This window comes from Geotrypetes seraphini, chromosome 17 (assembly GCF_902459505.1).
Source record: "Geotrypetes seraphini chromosome 17, aGeoSer1.1, whole genome shotgun sequence".
In the NCBI taxonomy this organism is placed as follows: Eukaryota; Metazoa; Chordata; class Amphibia; order Gymnophiona; family Dermophiidae; genus Geotrypetes; species Geotrypetes seraphini.
Window position 1 is genome coordinate 44,827,783 of NC_047100.1, and position 16,672 is coordinate 44,844,454.

Consider the following 16,672-nt stretch of genomic DNA (forward strand, 5'->3'; position numbering starts at 1 on the left):
ATGATTATGATTGTTGCGTGATGGTCTATCTTGGTCTGGAAATGATAGGTGTGTCAGTAATGATCGGGCTTGTCACTGTAGAAGTGTATTCTTCGTCCGAACAACTGCGTATGCGTTTTCGTCTTCGTCCTCTATCTCCCTTAGAGATCTTATTAGAGATATTAGTTTTGTGATCTCGAATAACTCTGTTAGAGTTATTCTGTATTTTATTTCTGGAAGTGGACCTGTATGAAAGTCTCTTCCTCTGGTAAACACGTGATTTGCACCAGGGATAAATACTACCATTTTGGTAATCCACTACGTCACGTTTCAATTTGTCCATCTGTCAAATGTCTCATGTATAGGAGATGACCTTTTCGGGGATCGCATAGAGGAGGCTACTGAAAAGATTAAAAAAACATATTTTTCTTTCCAGCTTATGATTTATCTTTAATCTTATCTATTGTTTTGCCTTTTGTCTTTGTTTTGTTCTATTTCTATCATTTAAATTTCTCCAGAATTCTACTGTTCAACGGCTCCCCCTTCTGCTTCTATTCCTTTCTCTCCTCTCTTCTACCTTCCAAAGTATTTAGATCAATGCTGTCTTGTTAAAATGTTTATTTTATTTTTATTTTTCCTCTAACTCTACTTTTCACTTCTCTATTACCCTCCAGGTACTTTAGTTAGATTGTGAGCCTTCGGGACAGTAAGGGAATTTTTCAAGTACCTTTCTTATTTCTAATCTTAATGTATATTTTCTGTAAACCGCTTAGAACCTAACGGATGTAGCGGTATATAAGAAATAAATTACATTACATTACATTACTGATTGCATGACAGCATTGTCCAAAGTACACAACAGTCAAATATATTGCACCTTATAGATAACAGTCCTATTATCCATCCAAGTGTCATTTTTCTCAGCCTGCCTCCTCACTTTGGTACATGTCTGTGCCAGGCTCCAAGGATAATGTCGCCCATGTCTGAGAATATCTGCCTGCTGTCCTCAGAGAACATCTGCTACAGGTGAGTAACCATACTTTACAGTAGAGAGTAGTAAGGAGGAGTGGTGAGGTGAACAGTCCCACGTGCCATCTTAGTGGGGGTGCCAGCACCTCTTCTCTCTGCCTGTACCTCTTTGGCTCTTCACTGGCACAAGCAGCATCTCCAACCTGTTTCTCACATTGGCCTCAGCTATCCCTCTGATGTCAGAGGGAGAACTGAGGCTGGCATGGCAGCAAGTTGGAGATATAATTTACACCGGTGAAGAGTTAATTATGGGGGGAAGGAAAGATGTGTACATCAGGGGGTGGGGGCACCACCACCCCAGGCACCTCCTATCCTCGCTATGCCACTGTACAGATATTCTGAATCTTAGACTTGAGAGGTGTGGGTGACACCTTCTACACAAGCCCGTGAGTGACCTAGTGGTTCAAGACCCATGTGCCTTTCTACTAGAAAGAAGATTATCGAAATAAGAACCTAATCTTCCCTTATTGTTAATAGTGATTTCAAAAATTATTACTTGAAAACAAATGCAGGAGGATACTTTATGGGACTCCGTAATGTTACTCCTCCCGGGAATTCACACAATAGAGCACACGTCATTGTCCTCCCCAAACCTGGGCGCCCACTTGATGCATTGGGGTCTTATCGTCCCATCTCTCTCCTTAACCAGAATATTAAACTTTTGGCCAGTATCTTGGCGTCGCGCCTCAATAACTTCTTACCTCTGCTCATCCATGAAGACCAGGTGGGTTTTGTGCCTGGCAGGCACGCATCTATGAACCTCCTGCGGGTCTTAGCGGTGCTACAACATCCTCAAACAGCCTCCGACAAAGCGCTTATCACTAGCCTAGATGTAGAAAAAGCGTTTGATATGGTATCTTGGCCCCACCTTTTTCGGACGCTTGGCCGATTCGGGATCCAGGGGGACTTCATCGCTTGGGTGTCGGCTCTGTATCATTTCCCCACATCCCAACTCTTAGTGAACGGCGCACTCTCTGGTCCGTTCCCACTGGGAAGGGGCACGCGTCAGGGCTGCCCGCTGTCACCCCTCCTCTTCCTTCTCTCGCTCGAACCCCTGGCGGCTCGTATCCGACAGGATGCAGAGTTGGAAGGTTTAAAAATAGGCTCTAGTGAATTTCGTATTAGCATGTTCGCGGATGACATGCTTTTATACGTTAATAACGCGGACCGGACCATGCCTGCCCTGATGTCCCTCATACGAACATACGGTGTTTTTTCGGGTTTAAAAATTAATTTTGATAAAACGGAAGCCCTTCTGTTGGGAGGCCAGCAGATGGAACCGTGGTGTAGCAATCTTGGGGTGGGAATAGCCCCGGGAAAGCTGAAATATTTAGGTATCAAGCCCTTCTGTTGGGAGGCCAGCAGACGGAACCGTGGTGTAGCAATCTTGGGGTGGGAATAGCCCCGGGAAAGCTGAAATATTTAGGTATCATGCTTTACAGAGACCCGCACAAGATGTACGAGGCCAACATATCATTGGAAAGATCAAAACGCTGTGTACCAAATGGCAGTCGCTGCCTCTCTCGCTTTTGGGGCGCGTGGCCCTGGTCAAAATGGTGATGTTCCCAAAGTTGCTCTATCCGCTTCAAACCATACCCGTTTGGATTACTTGCGCGGATGAGAGGGCTTACCAGTCTATCATTGGCTCCTTTGTGTGGAGGGGGAGAGTGGCACGCATCAGCTCCCTTAAACTAACCCAGAGCCGAGCTCGAGGAGGCCTGGGCTTGCCCTCCCTACGAATTTATAATGTCGCCGCGCTCCTTCACTGGATTCACGAACACCTGGTTTCCTCGCGCCGCTACTCCCCTGAATTTTTACTAGAGGACTGTTGCGCACCCTGGTCTTTTTCCTCTTTTCTTCACGGAGTGGAGGGCAGGGGAGCACGTTCCTGCTCCACAGGGTTCCCTTTCCTCCTTCCTTTTAGACGAGCGTGGCGTCATATTCAGAATAGGTCGCCTACTGTATCCCCATTTCTCTCCCTGCTGAGAAATCCCAACTTCGCCTCTGGAGTGGGGGGGCTGGCAGGTCTGAGAGGTCGCACCGTTCGTGACACGACCATAAGAGATGTCCTAGCTTTGGGTGGGGGGGAATTCCCTTCCCTTGCACAAATGCGGCTAGCATGGCGTTTACCACCAGCGCACATGTACACATATTTGCAAATTCATCATTACTTTCACTCTTGGGTACGCTCACATGGGGATAACTGGAGCTGTGGCCCTTTAGATCTAGTTTTCCTCGATACCCCTACGGAGTCTAATAAGATTTCTACATGGTATGGGGCGAGCAGAGACCATTTTGGAGGGGGGAGCCTTCGGGTATTGGGGGGGGAGTGGTCCACAGAGCTGGGCATACAGGTAACTATAGATGACCTCCAATCTTTATTTCACACCCTATACTTGCATGTAAAGGCCTCGGGACCGCAAGAAACACAATACAAAATATTACATCGGTCCTATATCACGAGAGCTAAAGGCTTTCGTATGGGATTGTGGAACACCGACACTTGCACCAAATGCACAGCCCATAGGGGTGACTATGTTCATTCATTTTTCACTTGCCCCAAACTGCACTTCTGGAATCAGGTACATCTCCACTTAGCGTCTGTGTTGCACTGCACTGTGCCCTGGAACCCTCCCGCCCTATTACTGGGAGATACTACAGACCTCACTAACCGGGGTTTGGATGCCTCAGTTCAGAAATTCATCCTCCACGCGCTGCTCGTGGGTAAACAGCTCGTCTTGAAATATTGGGCTTCTGAGGAGGTACCGACCTTTAGCATGTGGTCCACGCGAATGCAATTACAAGCGCGATTTGAATTGGACACTTACGCACCCCGCCATCAGCCCCACTGGAAACTCTATTGTTCCCTGTGGAGGTTATCTCTGGAACAACAGGTTTAGCCACTCCGCAGTATGTGAATGTGAACGGGCTCCTAGCATGTGAATGATGACCCCATGCTATTGTAAATATTGTTAACAGTGTATATCTTGATCATGTACACAATATCTCTGTATTGTCCTGCTTAATTCTATGTACTCTCCTTTCTGCTATGGTACTATAGGTCCTGTGATTGAGTATAGGTATATGTTATCCATGCAAGGTTGAAGTGTACCAAGTTTTTTCCTGCTCAGGTGACTCACTCAGAATCAACAACATCCCGTAACATGAGTGTGAGATGGAAGACTGTTTGAAGTGCGATTGGTAGTACGAATGATGAGTCTAGGGTATGCCTGTTGTGCGACTGAGGAGGATCGTTTGGGGATCCTGTTTGGTGCTATAAGTAATGTTGATTACGTACATTTGTAAGTTTAGACGTAGGTTGCTGGATGGTTCACTACTGTTCATTGTCTGATGTTTATTGGGTTGAAGGGCTTCAATCTTCACTAATACTGATTGATCGTGCACCTGTATCTGTTATTTGCTCAATGTATTCATTTAAGTTGGGCCCGTTGGTGGGTGCACGGAGTTAGATACTTACGGGATATGTCACCTGGCACTTTCAATACCGTACTTTATTCTTTCTTTAGCAACTGTTTTGCCTTCTTCTATACTGAGATGGATATTGATACTGATACTGCTATTGTTATTAATATTGCAGGTGTTCTGGTATTGTTTTTACACTGTTCTTACATGTGAATGTTCATGCGACCTTTTTGTCTTAATAAAAATGATATTATATTACAAATGCAGGAGGAGTAACTTGATTTGGATTTAATTATTCATCTTTCTAAGTCTTTAAGGCATGTTAGTAAATGTTTTTAAAACTTTTTAACATGTAGGCAACTAGTCTTTTGCTAATGTTTGACTTTTTCTTCCTGTACACTGCCTTAACGCCTTCAAAAAGTCAGCCCTCTGGTCAAAGACTAGCGCCCTAACTGAGACTATCCCTGTGTACCTGCGTACATTCTGGTTCAGCAGGAACTTGTCTAACTTTGTCTTGAATCCCCTGGAGGGTGTTTTCCCCTATGACAGACTCTGAAAAAGCGTTCCAGTTTTCTACCATTCTCTGTGTGAAGAAGAACTTCCTTATGTTCGTAAGGAATCTATCCCCTTTCAATTTTAGAGAGTGTCCTCTCATTCTCTCTGCCTTGGAGAGGGTGAACAACCTGCCCTTATCTACTAAGTCTCTTCCCTTCAGTACCTTAAATGTTTCAATCATGTCCCCTCTCAATCTCCTCTGCTCGACGGAGAAGAGGCCCAGTTTCTGTAATCTTTCGCTGTACTGTCAACTCCTTCAGCCCCTTAACCATCTTTGTCGCTCTTCTCTGGACCCTTTCGAGTAGTACCGTGTCCTTCATGTACGGCGACCAGTGCTGGACGTAGTACTCCAGGTGAGAGCGCACCATGGCCCGGTACAGCGGTATGATAACCCTCTTCGATCTGTTCCCTTCTTTATTATTCCTCGCATTCTGTTCGCCTTTTTTGCTGCCGCCGCACATTGCACAGACGGCTTTATCGACTTGTCAACCAGAATTGGTACGGTATGCATGTTTCTTGCCTTGTTAACATTTATTGTACTTTCTATACTAAACTCAATAAAAAAAATTTTGAACTAAAGAACTACCAAGTCTCTTTCCTGGGAGGTCTCTCCAAGTACCACCCTGGAGTACCTTAGACCATATTCAACAAGTTTTTATTAACTACTATCATCAACTATATCAACCTGAATATATAGTGGAAGAAGCGGACATCCGTGCCTACCTGAATCCTATATAGCTACCTGGTCTTACTCCAGGTGAATCCCATTACAGTGGAAAAATTAACATGGGCTATTAAAGATATGCCGGTGGGAAAATTGCCAGGATTAGATGGTTTTACTGCTAAATTTTATAAGACATTTCAAACAATTTTGATCCCCCCCCCCCCCATTGTTGCATTTTTTTTTTTAACACCTTGGTAAACAGACAGGAACTGCCTTACTCATGGCGTTTAGCTGGAATAACTTTGATATTAAAACCAGATAAAGATCCAGTATCCTTTTCCTCTTATAGACCTATTTCACTGCTAGATGTGTATTATAAACTGTTTACAAAGATCCTAGCTAAACGTTTACAAATCTATATGCCACATCTGATAGTTGATGATCAATCTGGATTTGTACGAGGTCGCCAGACTTTGATAATATTTGACGAGTCTGCCATATATTGTGTCAAGTTGTTGGTGGAAATGATTCAACTTTCATTTTGGGTATTGATGCTGAGAAGGCATTTGATAGGATTTATTGGCCTTATCTATTTCAAGTATTAGAAAAGATAGTAATATCTGGTACTTTTCTACATTGGCTTCGATTAATATCAATGGAGGATATACTGAAATATTTACTCTGGGGAGGGGTTGTGCTTTGTCAACTGTGATTTTTGCACTAGTAATGGAGCCTTTAGCACAATTGGTGCGACAGACTTCAAACATCTCAGGTATAAGTTGTGGTGAACTGGAGACAAAAATACTGCTATTTGCAGATGACATTCTCTTTACGATACGTGATCCCTCCATCTCACTGAAAGCTATAGTAGAAGCTCTTACGGCTTTTGGACAGATGGCAGGATTTCGGATAAATATTTCTAAGTCAGAAATCTTGGATCTTACCTTGTCAGATATAGATCGCGGATGGTTTTCAAGTAATTATTCTTTCAAATGGGCGCAACAATCATTACGATATTTAGGGATTAATTTAACAAAGCATGTAGAATGGCTATATGCTGCTAACTACCCTCCCCTTCTGAAAGATCTGGCAGGATATAGAGAGATGGAAACATCTAAATATTTCCTGGCTTGGTAGAGTACAAACAGTAAAGTTGGTGGTACTTCCGAGGCTGCTGTACCTTTTTTCAGCACTACCTAAAAAATTATTTCAATAATTAGAACGGAAGATATTCGCTTTTATTTGGCAACAAGACTCCAAAAGTATCTCGAGCGATTATGTACCAACCTAGGGAATTGGAAGGAATGGCAGTACCACAATTTTGATATTATTATCAAGCAGCCCAATTATGATATTTAGTTAATTGGAAATGGGACAAGGGAAAATCATGGGTGCGTATGGAACAGGAGATATTGGGCGCACCTCTATTATGGCTGATACCCTGGCTCCAACTCCCAAAACTCTCTGTAATAGTTAAGAAGTCAAACCCTGTATTACAACATACTCTTGAGATGTGGATTCAGGTATGCAGGTGATGTTATGGGGACAAAAACTATTTTATGGAGGCAGCTATTATACATATACCTAATTTTGTTCCAGGAGAAGTTGATTTGGCCTTTTATAATTGGGGAAGAAAGGTCTTAAAACATTAGGCCAACTCAACTGCTGGAAGATGGGAAAATTGTCCCCTTTGAAGTATTGAGAGAAGAATATGGCCTCACATCAAGTGACTTATTCTATTATAGACAAATTGAAAGCTTTATCAGAAAAGTAAATTCTTAGATAAATAATTATCCCAGGACAAGCAGGCAGGTATTCTCACTAGAGGGTGATGTCATCCGACAGAGCCCCGATACGGACATCTTGAAAGCATGTCTTGCTTGAAGAAACTTAGAAGTTTCGAGATGCCCGCACCGCGCATGCGCCAGTGCCTTCCCGCCCGATGTACCGGGCGTGTCTCCTCAGTTCTTTTCTTTCCGCGGAGCTGAGAAGTTATCTTCAATCTGCGCTGACTGAATTTCAGTTTTTCTTTGCCTTCTTTACCCGCGTTTTGGTTTATTTCTTTGAATTCACTTTACTTTACTTTATTTAAAAAAAAAAAAAAAAAAAAGAAGTTCAAAATTATTTCTTCCGGCGGTTCGGCCGGCCCGGCCTCGTGGCTGCGGCCTACCTCTTTCGACATTGCAGCGTCGATTTTCCGGCCTATGTCACGGCCAATCACCGGTTTTAAAAAGTGCAGCAAGTGCCAGCGTGCGATTTCGTTGACGGACCCGCATCGACGCTGCCTTCAGTGTCTTGGTCCGGACCACGTTCCGAAATCGTGCAGGCCTTGTTCCACGCTCACTGCGCGCTCGTTTAAGCGGCGTTGCTTACTTTGGGAGTCGATGTTCAAGATGGAGACTGCCAAGGATCTGTCTGCTTCTACATCTGCTGAGGTTTCACCGATTCGCTCGAAACCTGCATCGACGACTTCCGCATCCGGCATCGTGAAGCCAGCATCGTTTACACCAGCTGCGGCTTCCAGTTCCGCTGCGGCGCCTGCCTCTGTCTCTTCGGTTCAGGTACCGCCTTCCACTGTCCCTCCCGTGGTCATCAAGGTGCCCAAAGCTACTAAGCAGAAGCACTTGGCCACGAAGGAGCGCGAAGACCGTGCAGGAGGACCCCCTTTCGGTGCGGATCCCTCCATATCGGCTTCGCTTCGATCCCTGCTGGAAGCTCAGTTTGTCGAGCTTATGCAAACTATGGGACCCCGGCTTATCGCCAACATTCAGGGTGAAGTCCGAGCACCGGTCCCTGAGGGTGGTCCGCCCCCTCCCCCTCCCCCTCGCCATTCGATCTCGCTGCTCGACGAGGGGGATCGGCGGAGGGCGGCGGATACCTCCAGGAGGGCTTCCCTTCCTGATATGCCACCTTTAGAGCCCATTACTCCTCCAAGGCAACAGGGCGCTGGGACGGTCCCTGATATTCGGAGTCCTGGGCATACTGCATCGCAGGAAGAGTTCTTCCGCACTCCATACCAGACTTGGGTGGCGCTGCGTGAGTCCGCGTCCTTGCCACCTCTGCGATCCACCGCTTCGAGCCCCATCCATTCCTTAGAGGCTTCAGGGGATCGTGCGATGCACAGAAGTTCTCGCTCCCCATCCCGGCACCGGGAGGGGCATCGTTCACGTCATTCATCTCGACACTCCTCACGTCATTCGGAAGTGTCCCCACAGAAAAAGATGCAACGTTTGGGATACTCATCGTCCGATGTTTCCCAACCGGAGGGACCAGAGTATGAGGAACCATCTACCTCTTATTCTCCATGCCGGTCTCAGCTCTCTCTAGACCCGGAGGCTTCCACTTCGTCTAGTCCGTCTCGGCGGCCGGCCTTGGCGGACCAATTGTCTTTCTCATCTTTTCTCCGACAGATGGCGGATGACTTAGATGTGACTTTGGATACTGGATCTAAATATTCTAAAGAGTATTTGGATACGATGCATTTGCCTCACCCTCCGGCGGAGACTCTTCGGCTTCCTTTGCATAAATTGCTGGACCAGACTTTCATGCGCTGTTTTGAGACACCGTATTCTATCCCTGCGGTTCCCAGCAAGCTGGATGCTCGATACCGCATCGTTCACCACAAGGGGTTTGAGGGAGCTCAACTTTCTCATCAGTCTCTGCTGGTCGAGTCTTCTCTCAAGCGTTCTCACCCTTCCCAGGTCTACGCTTCGGTGCCTCCGGGCAGGGAGGGGAGAACGATGGACAAGTTTGGTAGACGAGTTTACCAAAATTCGATGATGGCGACTCGAGTGCTCAATTACAATTTCTTCTTCTCTTCTTATTTGGATTTCTTCTTGCCGGTCCTCCGCAAGTTCGTCCCTTTCATCGATGCTGATGCTCGTTTCCAGTTTGAGGAGGTGGTGGCAACCCTGTCCCAGTTGCGGCTGCAGCTGATGCAATCCTCCTACGATGCCTTCGAGCTCTCGGCACGTGCTGCGGCCTGCTCAGTCGCCATGCGTCGCCTGGCCTGGCTTCGCACTATTGATATGGATCCGAACCTCCAAGACAGATTGGCTAATGTGCCTTGTGCGGGAGCGGATCTCTTCGATGAGTCTATCGAGACTGTCACTAAAAAGCTTTCGGACCACGAGAAGTCTTTTCAATCCATCCTGCGTCCTAAGCCTAAGCCTCAACAGTCTCGTCCCTCTAGACCGCCTCAAATCTACCAGAGGCGTTATCAACCAAGACAGGCTCCCCTAGCGAGACAGCCTGCGAAGAGGCAACCTCCACAAAAGTCTCAGCAGAAGCCTCAGATGCCGGCTGCACCCAAGGCCACTCAGCCCTTTTGACTCTCTTCCAGGGAGCATAACCGACGTTCTGTCTTCCCTTGTTTTTCCCATCGGGGGTCGACTCCACCATTTTTATCATCAATGGGAGTCGATCACCTCGGACCTTTGGGTCCTTACCATCGTAAGAGAGGGATACTCTCTTCATTTTCAACGGGTCCCCCCGGACCACCCTCCAAGAGAGTATCCTTCCAACTCGATGCAAACCGCTCTTCTTCTACAGGAGGCGCAGGCTCTGCTTCGGCTTCGAGCCGTCGAGCCGGTGCCAGTAGATCAGCAAAACCGGGGGTTCTACTCCCGGTATTTCTTGGTTCCGAAGAAGACGGGCGATCTGCGTCCCATTTTGGACCTTCGAGTCCTCAACAAGTTTTTGGTCAAGGAGCGGTTCCGCATGCTGACCCTTGCCTCTCTCTACCCCCTACTCGAGCAGAACGATTGGTTATGCTCTCTGGACCTCAAGGAGGCCTACACTCACATCCCGATTCATCCGGCCTCCCGCAAGTTCCTCAGATTTCGGGTGGGACATCTACATCTGCAGTATCGAGTGCTTCCATTTGGCCTTTCCTCTTCGCCCAGAGTCTTCACGAAGTGTCTGGTGGTGGTGGCCGCTGCACTCCGGAACATGGGTCTTCAGGTGTTTCCATACCTCGACGACTGGCCCATCAAGGCCCCGTCGGCCCCAGAGGTCATTTCGGCGACCTTGACCACGATTTGTTTTCTGCAGAGCTTGGGCTTCGAGATCAACTTTCCCAAGTCACATCTTCAGCCCACCCAGACTCTCCCCTTCATCGGGGCGGTCCTGGATACCATCCAACTTCGAGCGTTCCTCCCTCCTCAGCGCATGGATGCTCTTCTTCTACTCTGCCAGTCGGTGTCTTCTCGCCCGTCCATCTCAGCGAGACACATGATGGTCCTCTTGGGTCACATGGCATCCACAGTTCATGTGACGCCTTTTGCCAGACTACATCTCAGAATTCCTCAATGGACCTTGGCATCTCAGTGGACTCAGGTCTCCGACCCATTGTCCCGACACATTGTAGTCACTCCTGCTCTACGGCAGTCTCTTCTTTGGTGGATGACCTCTTCGAATCTATCCAGAGGTTTGCTGTTTCACTCTCCTCCCCACCAGAAGGTTCTCACGACCGATTCATCGAACTATGCATGGGGAGCTCATCTGGATGGTCTTCGCACTCAGGGGTTCTGGACCAGTGCGGAACGACTCCATCAAATCAATCTTCTGGAGCTCAGAGCCATCTTCAATGCTCTTCAGGCTTTTCAACATCTCCTTCACGACATGGTGGTCCTAATTCGCACCGACAATCAGGTCGCCATGTATTATGTAAACAAGCAGGGAGGCACGGGCTCGGCCTCCCTTTGCCAGGAAGCTCTTCGAGTCTGGGATTGGGCGGTCCGCCACAACACCTTCCTCAGGGCTGTCTACATTCAGGGGAAGGACAATGTCTTGGCAGACAAATTGAGCCGTCTTCTCCAACCTCACGAATGGACGCTCAATTCCAAACCCCTTCATCAGGTATTTGCACAATGGGGGACACCTCAGATAGACCTCTTTGCGGCCCCCCACAACTTCAAGCTGCCTCAGTTTTGCTCCAGGATCTACACTCCTCTCCGCCTCGAGGCAGACGCCTTTCTACTGGAGTGGGGGAATCGCTTCCTTTATGCGTTTCCTCCCTTTCCTCTCATTCAGAAGACTCTGGTCAAGTTAAGATCAGACCGTGCCACCATGATCCTGATTGCTCCTCGGTGGCCCAGACAACCTTGGTTCTCCCTTCTACTTCAACTCAGCAGCAGGGAACCAATACTTCTTCCAGTGTTTCCTTCGCTGCTTACTCAACATCAAGGTTCACTGCTTCATCCCAACCTGCAGTCTCTCCACCTGACAGCTTGGTTCCTTTCAACATAACCCCTCACCAGTTCTCTCAGGCTGTGAGGGAGGTCTTGGAGGCTTCCAGGAAGCCTGCTACTCGACAATGCTATTCCCAAAAATGGACGAGATTCTCGACCTGGTGTATTTCCAATGCTACAGAGCCTCAGAAAGCTTCTCTATCGTCTGTATTGGACTATCTTCTACACCTGTCCCAGTCTGGTCTCAAGTCTACTTCTATACGAGTCCACCTGAGTGCTATTGCGGCTTTCCATCAGCCTCTACAGGGGAAACCTTTGTCTGCTCATCCTGTGGTTTCCAAATTTATGAAAGGACTTTTTCATGTCAATCCTCCTATCAAACCTCCTCCTGTGGTTTGGGATCTCAATGTTGTCCTATCTCATCTTATGAAGCCTCCGTTTGAACCTCTCAAAACGGCTCCTCTTAAGTATCTCACCTGGAAGGTGGTTTTCCTGGTGGCCCTCACGTCAGCTCGCCGAGTCAGTGAGCTTCAGGCCCTAGTGGCAGATCCACCCTTCACTGTATTCCATCATGACAAGGTGGTTCTCCGTACAATCTGCTTTGCACACTCTGGACTGTAAACGTGCTCTGGCTTTCTACTTGGATCGCACAAAGCCACACAGAACTGCACCTCAACTTTTCGTCTCCTTTGATCCAAGCAAGTTGGGACGACCTGTATCGAAGCGCACCATCTCTAACTGGATGGCGGCTTGTATCTCTTCCTGCTATGCCCAGGCTGGATTATCCCTTCCCTGTAAGGTCACAGCCCACAAGGTCAGAGCAATGGCAGCCTCTGTAGCCTTCCTCAGATCGACACCGATTGAGGAGATTTGTAAGGCTGCCACTTGGTCCTCGGTTCATACATTCACCTCTCATTATTGTCTGGATACTTTCTCCAGACGGGATGGACAGTTTGGCCAAACAGTGTTACAAAATTTGTTCTCTTAAGTTGCCAACTCTCCCACCATCCCATTGGGGTTAGCTTGGAGGTCACCCACTAGTGAGAATACCTGCCTGCTTGTCCTGGGATAAAGCAATGTTACTTACCGTAACAGTTGTTATCCAGGGACAGCAGGCAGCTATTCTCACGTCCCACCCACCTCCCCTGGGTTGGCTTCTCAGGCTAGCTACCTGAACTGAGGAGACACGCCCGGTACATCGGGCGGGAAGGCACTGGCGCATGCGCGGTGCGGGCATCTCGAAACTTCTAAGTTTCTTCAAGCAAGACATGCTTTCAAGATGTCCGTATCGGGGCTCTGTCGGATGACATCACCCTCTAGTGAGAATAGCTGCCTGCTGTCCCTGGATAACAACTGTTACGGTAAGTAACATTGCTTTATGTATAATAATATCCTTCTTTTAATGTTTTTCATATATATTTTGGTTAGCTGTAAGTATGCTTTTTATGTAGAGTACATATTCTATTTCATGTTTATTCATATGTTTGTATATCTTATTTTAATATATCTGTGGATGTTCTTATTCCAGTGCCTCACGTGTTTAATCTATTTATAGACTCCTGAAGAAGGTACAGTTTTCTGTTCTGGAACACCTACAGCGTTGAGTCTTTTTTACATTTACAGAACTGAATCTCTGCTTTTAATAAAAGTTTGTGTTTGGAAAAATCTCTAGTTTCTCACATGTTTTTCCTTGATCTACATCTTCGTGGGAGCATTGTGTTGCTTTGTGTGCATACCCAATACATTATCTGCCTCGCGCGTCCATGACAAAATTACAATATGAAAATGACACAAAATCACTCTCCTATAGAATGTTCAAACCTCTTGGGTTCTGATGTGGCCCGTTTTGTTCCTGCGTCAGGGAACCGATATACAAGATTTGAACATATTTGGTGGTATTATATTAAAGCGCAGATTTAGTGGGATAAAATAATTTCCTTTATTGAAGAAGTACTAGGTATTGAGATTCACAATACTATGGAGTGTTGCTTGTTGAATAAAGGACCAGCTGCCCTGCCTCTGAAATATCAGAAATGGATACATCTGATAATGACAGCAGGTCGACTTCTCCTGTCATCTGCCTGGAAACAACCAGATTTACCGGGGCCCCGAGTATTATTGAATAAAGTTCAATATATACAACAAATGTCAAAATTGACTGTTCTTAGGATAAATCAGATACATAATTATAACACCATTTGGGATGCATATGAAATCTGGATTAATTCCCAAAAGGATAGTCCCATTGATCTCTGATAGATTTTTTTCTTTAATTTTAAATTTTTCTTTTATACTTTATAAACCTCCTGCACACATCCTCTCATTGGGATGGGAGGGTTGGGACACAGTAGCTATTATAGGTATTTTGATACTTTTAGTATTTATCAAGAAATAAGTTATAAATTAATGTATTGTTTTATATATGAATATATAAACTGGATGTTTTTAACTGCATTAAATTTCAATTTAAAAAAAGAAACTAATCTGCTCTTGCCTGCAGTGAGAGAAATTTTATCTCTCCAGCTACCTTACTCCCATGTCTTTTTGTTTCTGGTTTCTCTGTTTTTTGAGATTAAAACACTCCACCAATGCATGCATTCATATATTTTTTTTCTCCCCTTTTCCTCCCCATATAGGCCTTCTTCAGTAAAGATTATATCACCAATCATCCTGATGATGCAGAGAAAATCACACAGCTCAAAGAACTCATGCAAGAACAGGTATGAGGACCTCACAAGTAGTAAAGCACACAAGGAGCCATGCTTCTTTGCAGTTCAGGCCCACTATCTTTGTACCTGAAGAAGGTTGGAGCAAATAGGAAATATATAAAAAGCAATAATAAAATATGTAGCAATATAAACTACTTAATTTATAATAGTGTTGTGTATTCCTCAGTGTGATTGTTAAGCTATAAAGACGACCGCACAAGGCTGAAGTCTAGGCTTGAATCAATCGACAGTCTATATTCCAAGTCACACCCACACCATCATAGGTATACACGTGTGTGTAGTGAAATTAACACAAAAGTGTCTCAAGTGAATTTTAACTGAATTAAATTAATATATATCCAATAAGGTCCAGCCTAATTGCTAAAAATCAGTATCAAAAATCAGTATCAAAAAGTGGTACTTAGCTCAAAATATGCCCCCTTAGTTCATCTCAGAGTTTTTTCAGTGTATGATCTTTTCGAGGAGATGCTCAGAACAGTAAGTCCCAACTGTAGTAGATTTCTTCAGGCTCTACTAAGCCTAGTTTCAGGAAAATGTCCCTTCCTCAGGAGCCTTCCACCTATCACCAAAATCAAACGGGCTAAGACACTAAAACTGACCCAAGGGGCACAGGAGAATTCACTAAATATATTTTCCATAGTTTAGTCATGTGGTGATTTTAATCAGTTTGACAAACAGATGAAAGAGATCCATGTCCTATGTATGGAGTTTGATATTGTGGCAAGCAGCTAAGAAGTGCTTGTCATGTAACATTTAAGGTTACCTTCCATTCTTTAAGCATAAGGAAAAGTAAAGCATAAGCTTCTCATTTTCCAGCAGCAGGCAGTTGGGCTGGAATTCGAAGGAGCATGTATTTTTGAGGGTCGAGAAAACCAGACTACATTTTTCCCACAGGTAGTAAGGCTACTACTACTAGTAATTATTTCTGTAGTGCTACCAGACTACGTACAGAGACACAAAGAAGACAGTCCCTGCTCGAAAGAGCTTACAATTTAAACAGGCAAACAGGATGTCATAGATACAGTTAAGGGGTTAATCTACTGGCTGGGTTGGTGGGCAGTGAGGAGTAGGGTTATGGATTGTAGGCTACATGAAAAAGGTGGGTTTTCAGTCTGCTTTTAAACAAGGGAAGGGAAGGGGCTTGGCGGACAAACTCAGGTAATTTATTCCAGGCATAGGGGGCAGCTAGGTCAGGGGTAGGCAATGACGGTCCTCGAGAGCCACAACCCAGTTAGGTTTTCAAGATTTCCACAATGAATATGCATGAGATTGATTTGCATACAATGGAAGCAGTCCATGCATATTCATTGTGGAAATCTTGAAAACCTGACCGGGTTGTGGCTCTCGAGGACCATCATTGCCTACCCCTGAGCTAGATGAAAGGAAAAAAATCAAGGACTGGCAGTGAAGGAGAAGGTTACAGCTAAAAGCAGCTTATCTGAGGAACGGAGTTCTCTGGGAGGTATATAAGAATAGAGGAGCAGCAGAATGAACACACATAGGTCAGCAATAGGAGCTTGAACTGTATGCGAAGGCGGATAGGGAGCCAGTGAATGTAGCGAGGTTGGTAGAATATGAGTCGTGCAGCATATTTCAGGGGGAGAGGTGGTACTGTGGGAGACCAGTTAGAAGTAGATTGAGAAGGAACAGGTGCTTCAGGAACCTGGGAGGAGGGCTAATTAGCAATCTTCCAGGAGCTTATTAACTCATCTCATGCTGTGAGGAAAATGTAAAGGAAGGTTTTGTTGTTTAGAAGAGACAGGGCCAGGATACACATGGAGGAAGGATTTCCCCAAGAGGGGAAATTTCTCTCTCCTTTCTTGGTTTCCTAAGCCACAGACAGAGGAGCCTGGGGAGTTTTTGGTTTCCACAATAGGTAGCTGGGAGTTTGAGGAGGGAATATTGGTTTGCCTAGAAATTGGAACGACGAGTGAGGTGATTAAATTTGCAGATGACACTAAACTGTTCAAAGTTGTTAAAACACATGCGAATTGTGAAAAATTGCAGGCAGACCTTAGGAAATTGGAAGACCATTGTTTAAACTTTTTAAACATTATGTCAAAATATATGTTATTTTTTATATATTGTAACTCGCTTAGTAA

The 16,672-nt window shown here is 45.6% G+C and overlaps 1 protein-coding gene across 3 annotated transcripts in view; it reads left to right on the top strand.

Annotated features, from left to right (window-relative positions):
• The window catches only part of DOCK3 (dedicator of cytokinesis 3), a 694,894-nt gene that overhangs the window by 596,933 nt on the left and 81,289 nt on the right, over nucleotides 1–16,672 (top strand). For all 3 annotated transcript variants that reach the window (XM_033926008.1, XM_033926006.1, XM_033926007.1), the window contains exon 44: nucleotides 14,478–14,561. In XM_033926008.1, coding sequence (XP_033781899.1) covers nucleotides 14,478–14,561 — 84 coding nt within the window. The remainder of the gene's footprint in view (nucleotides 1–14,477; nucleotides 14,562–16,672) is intronic.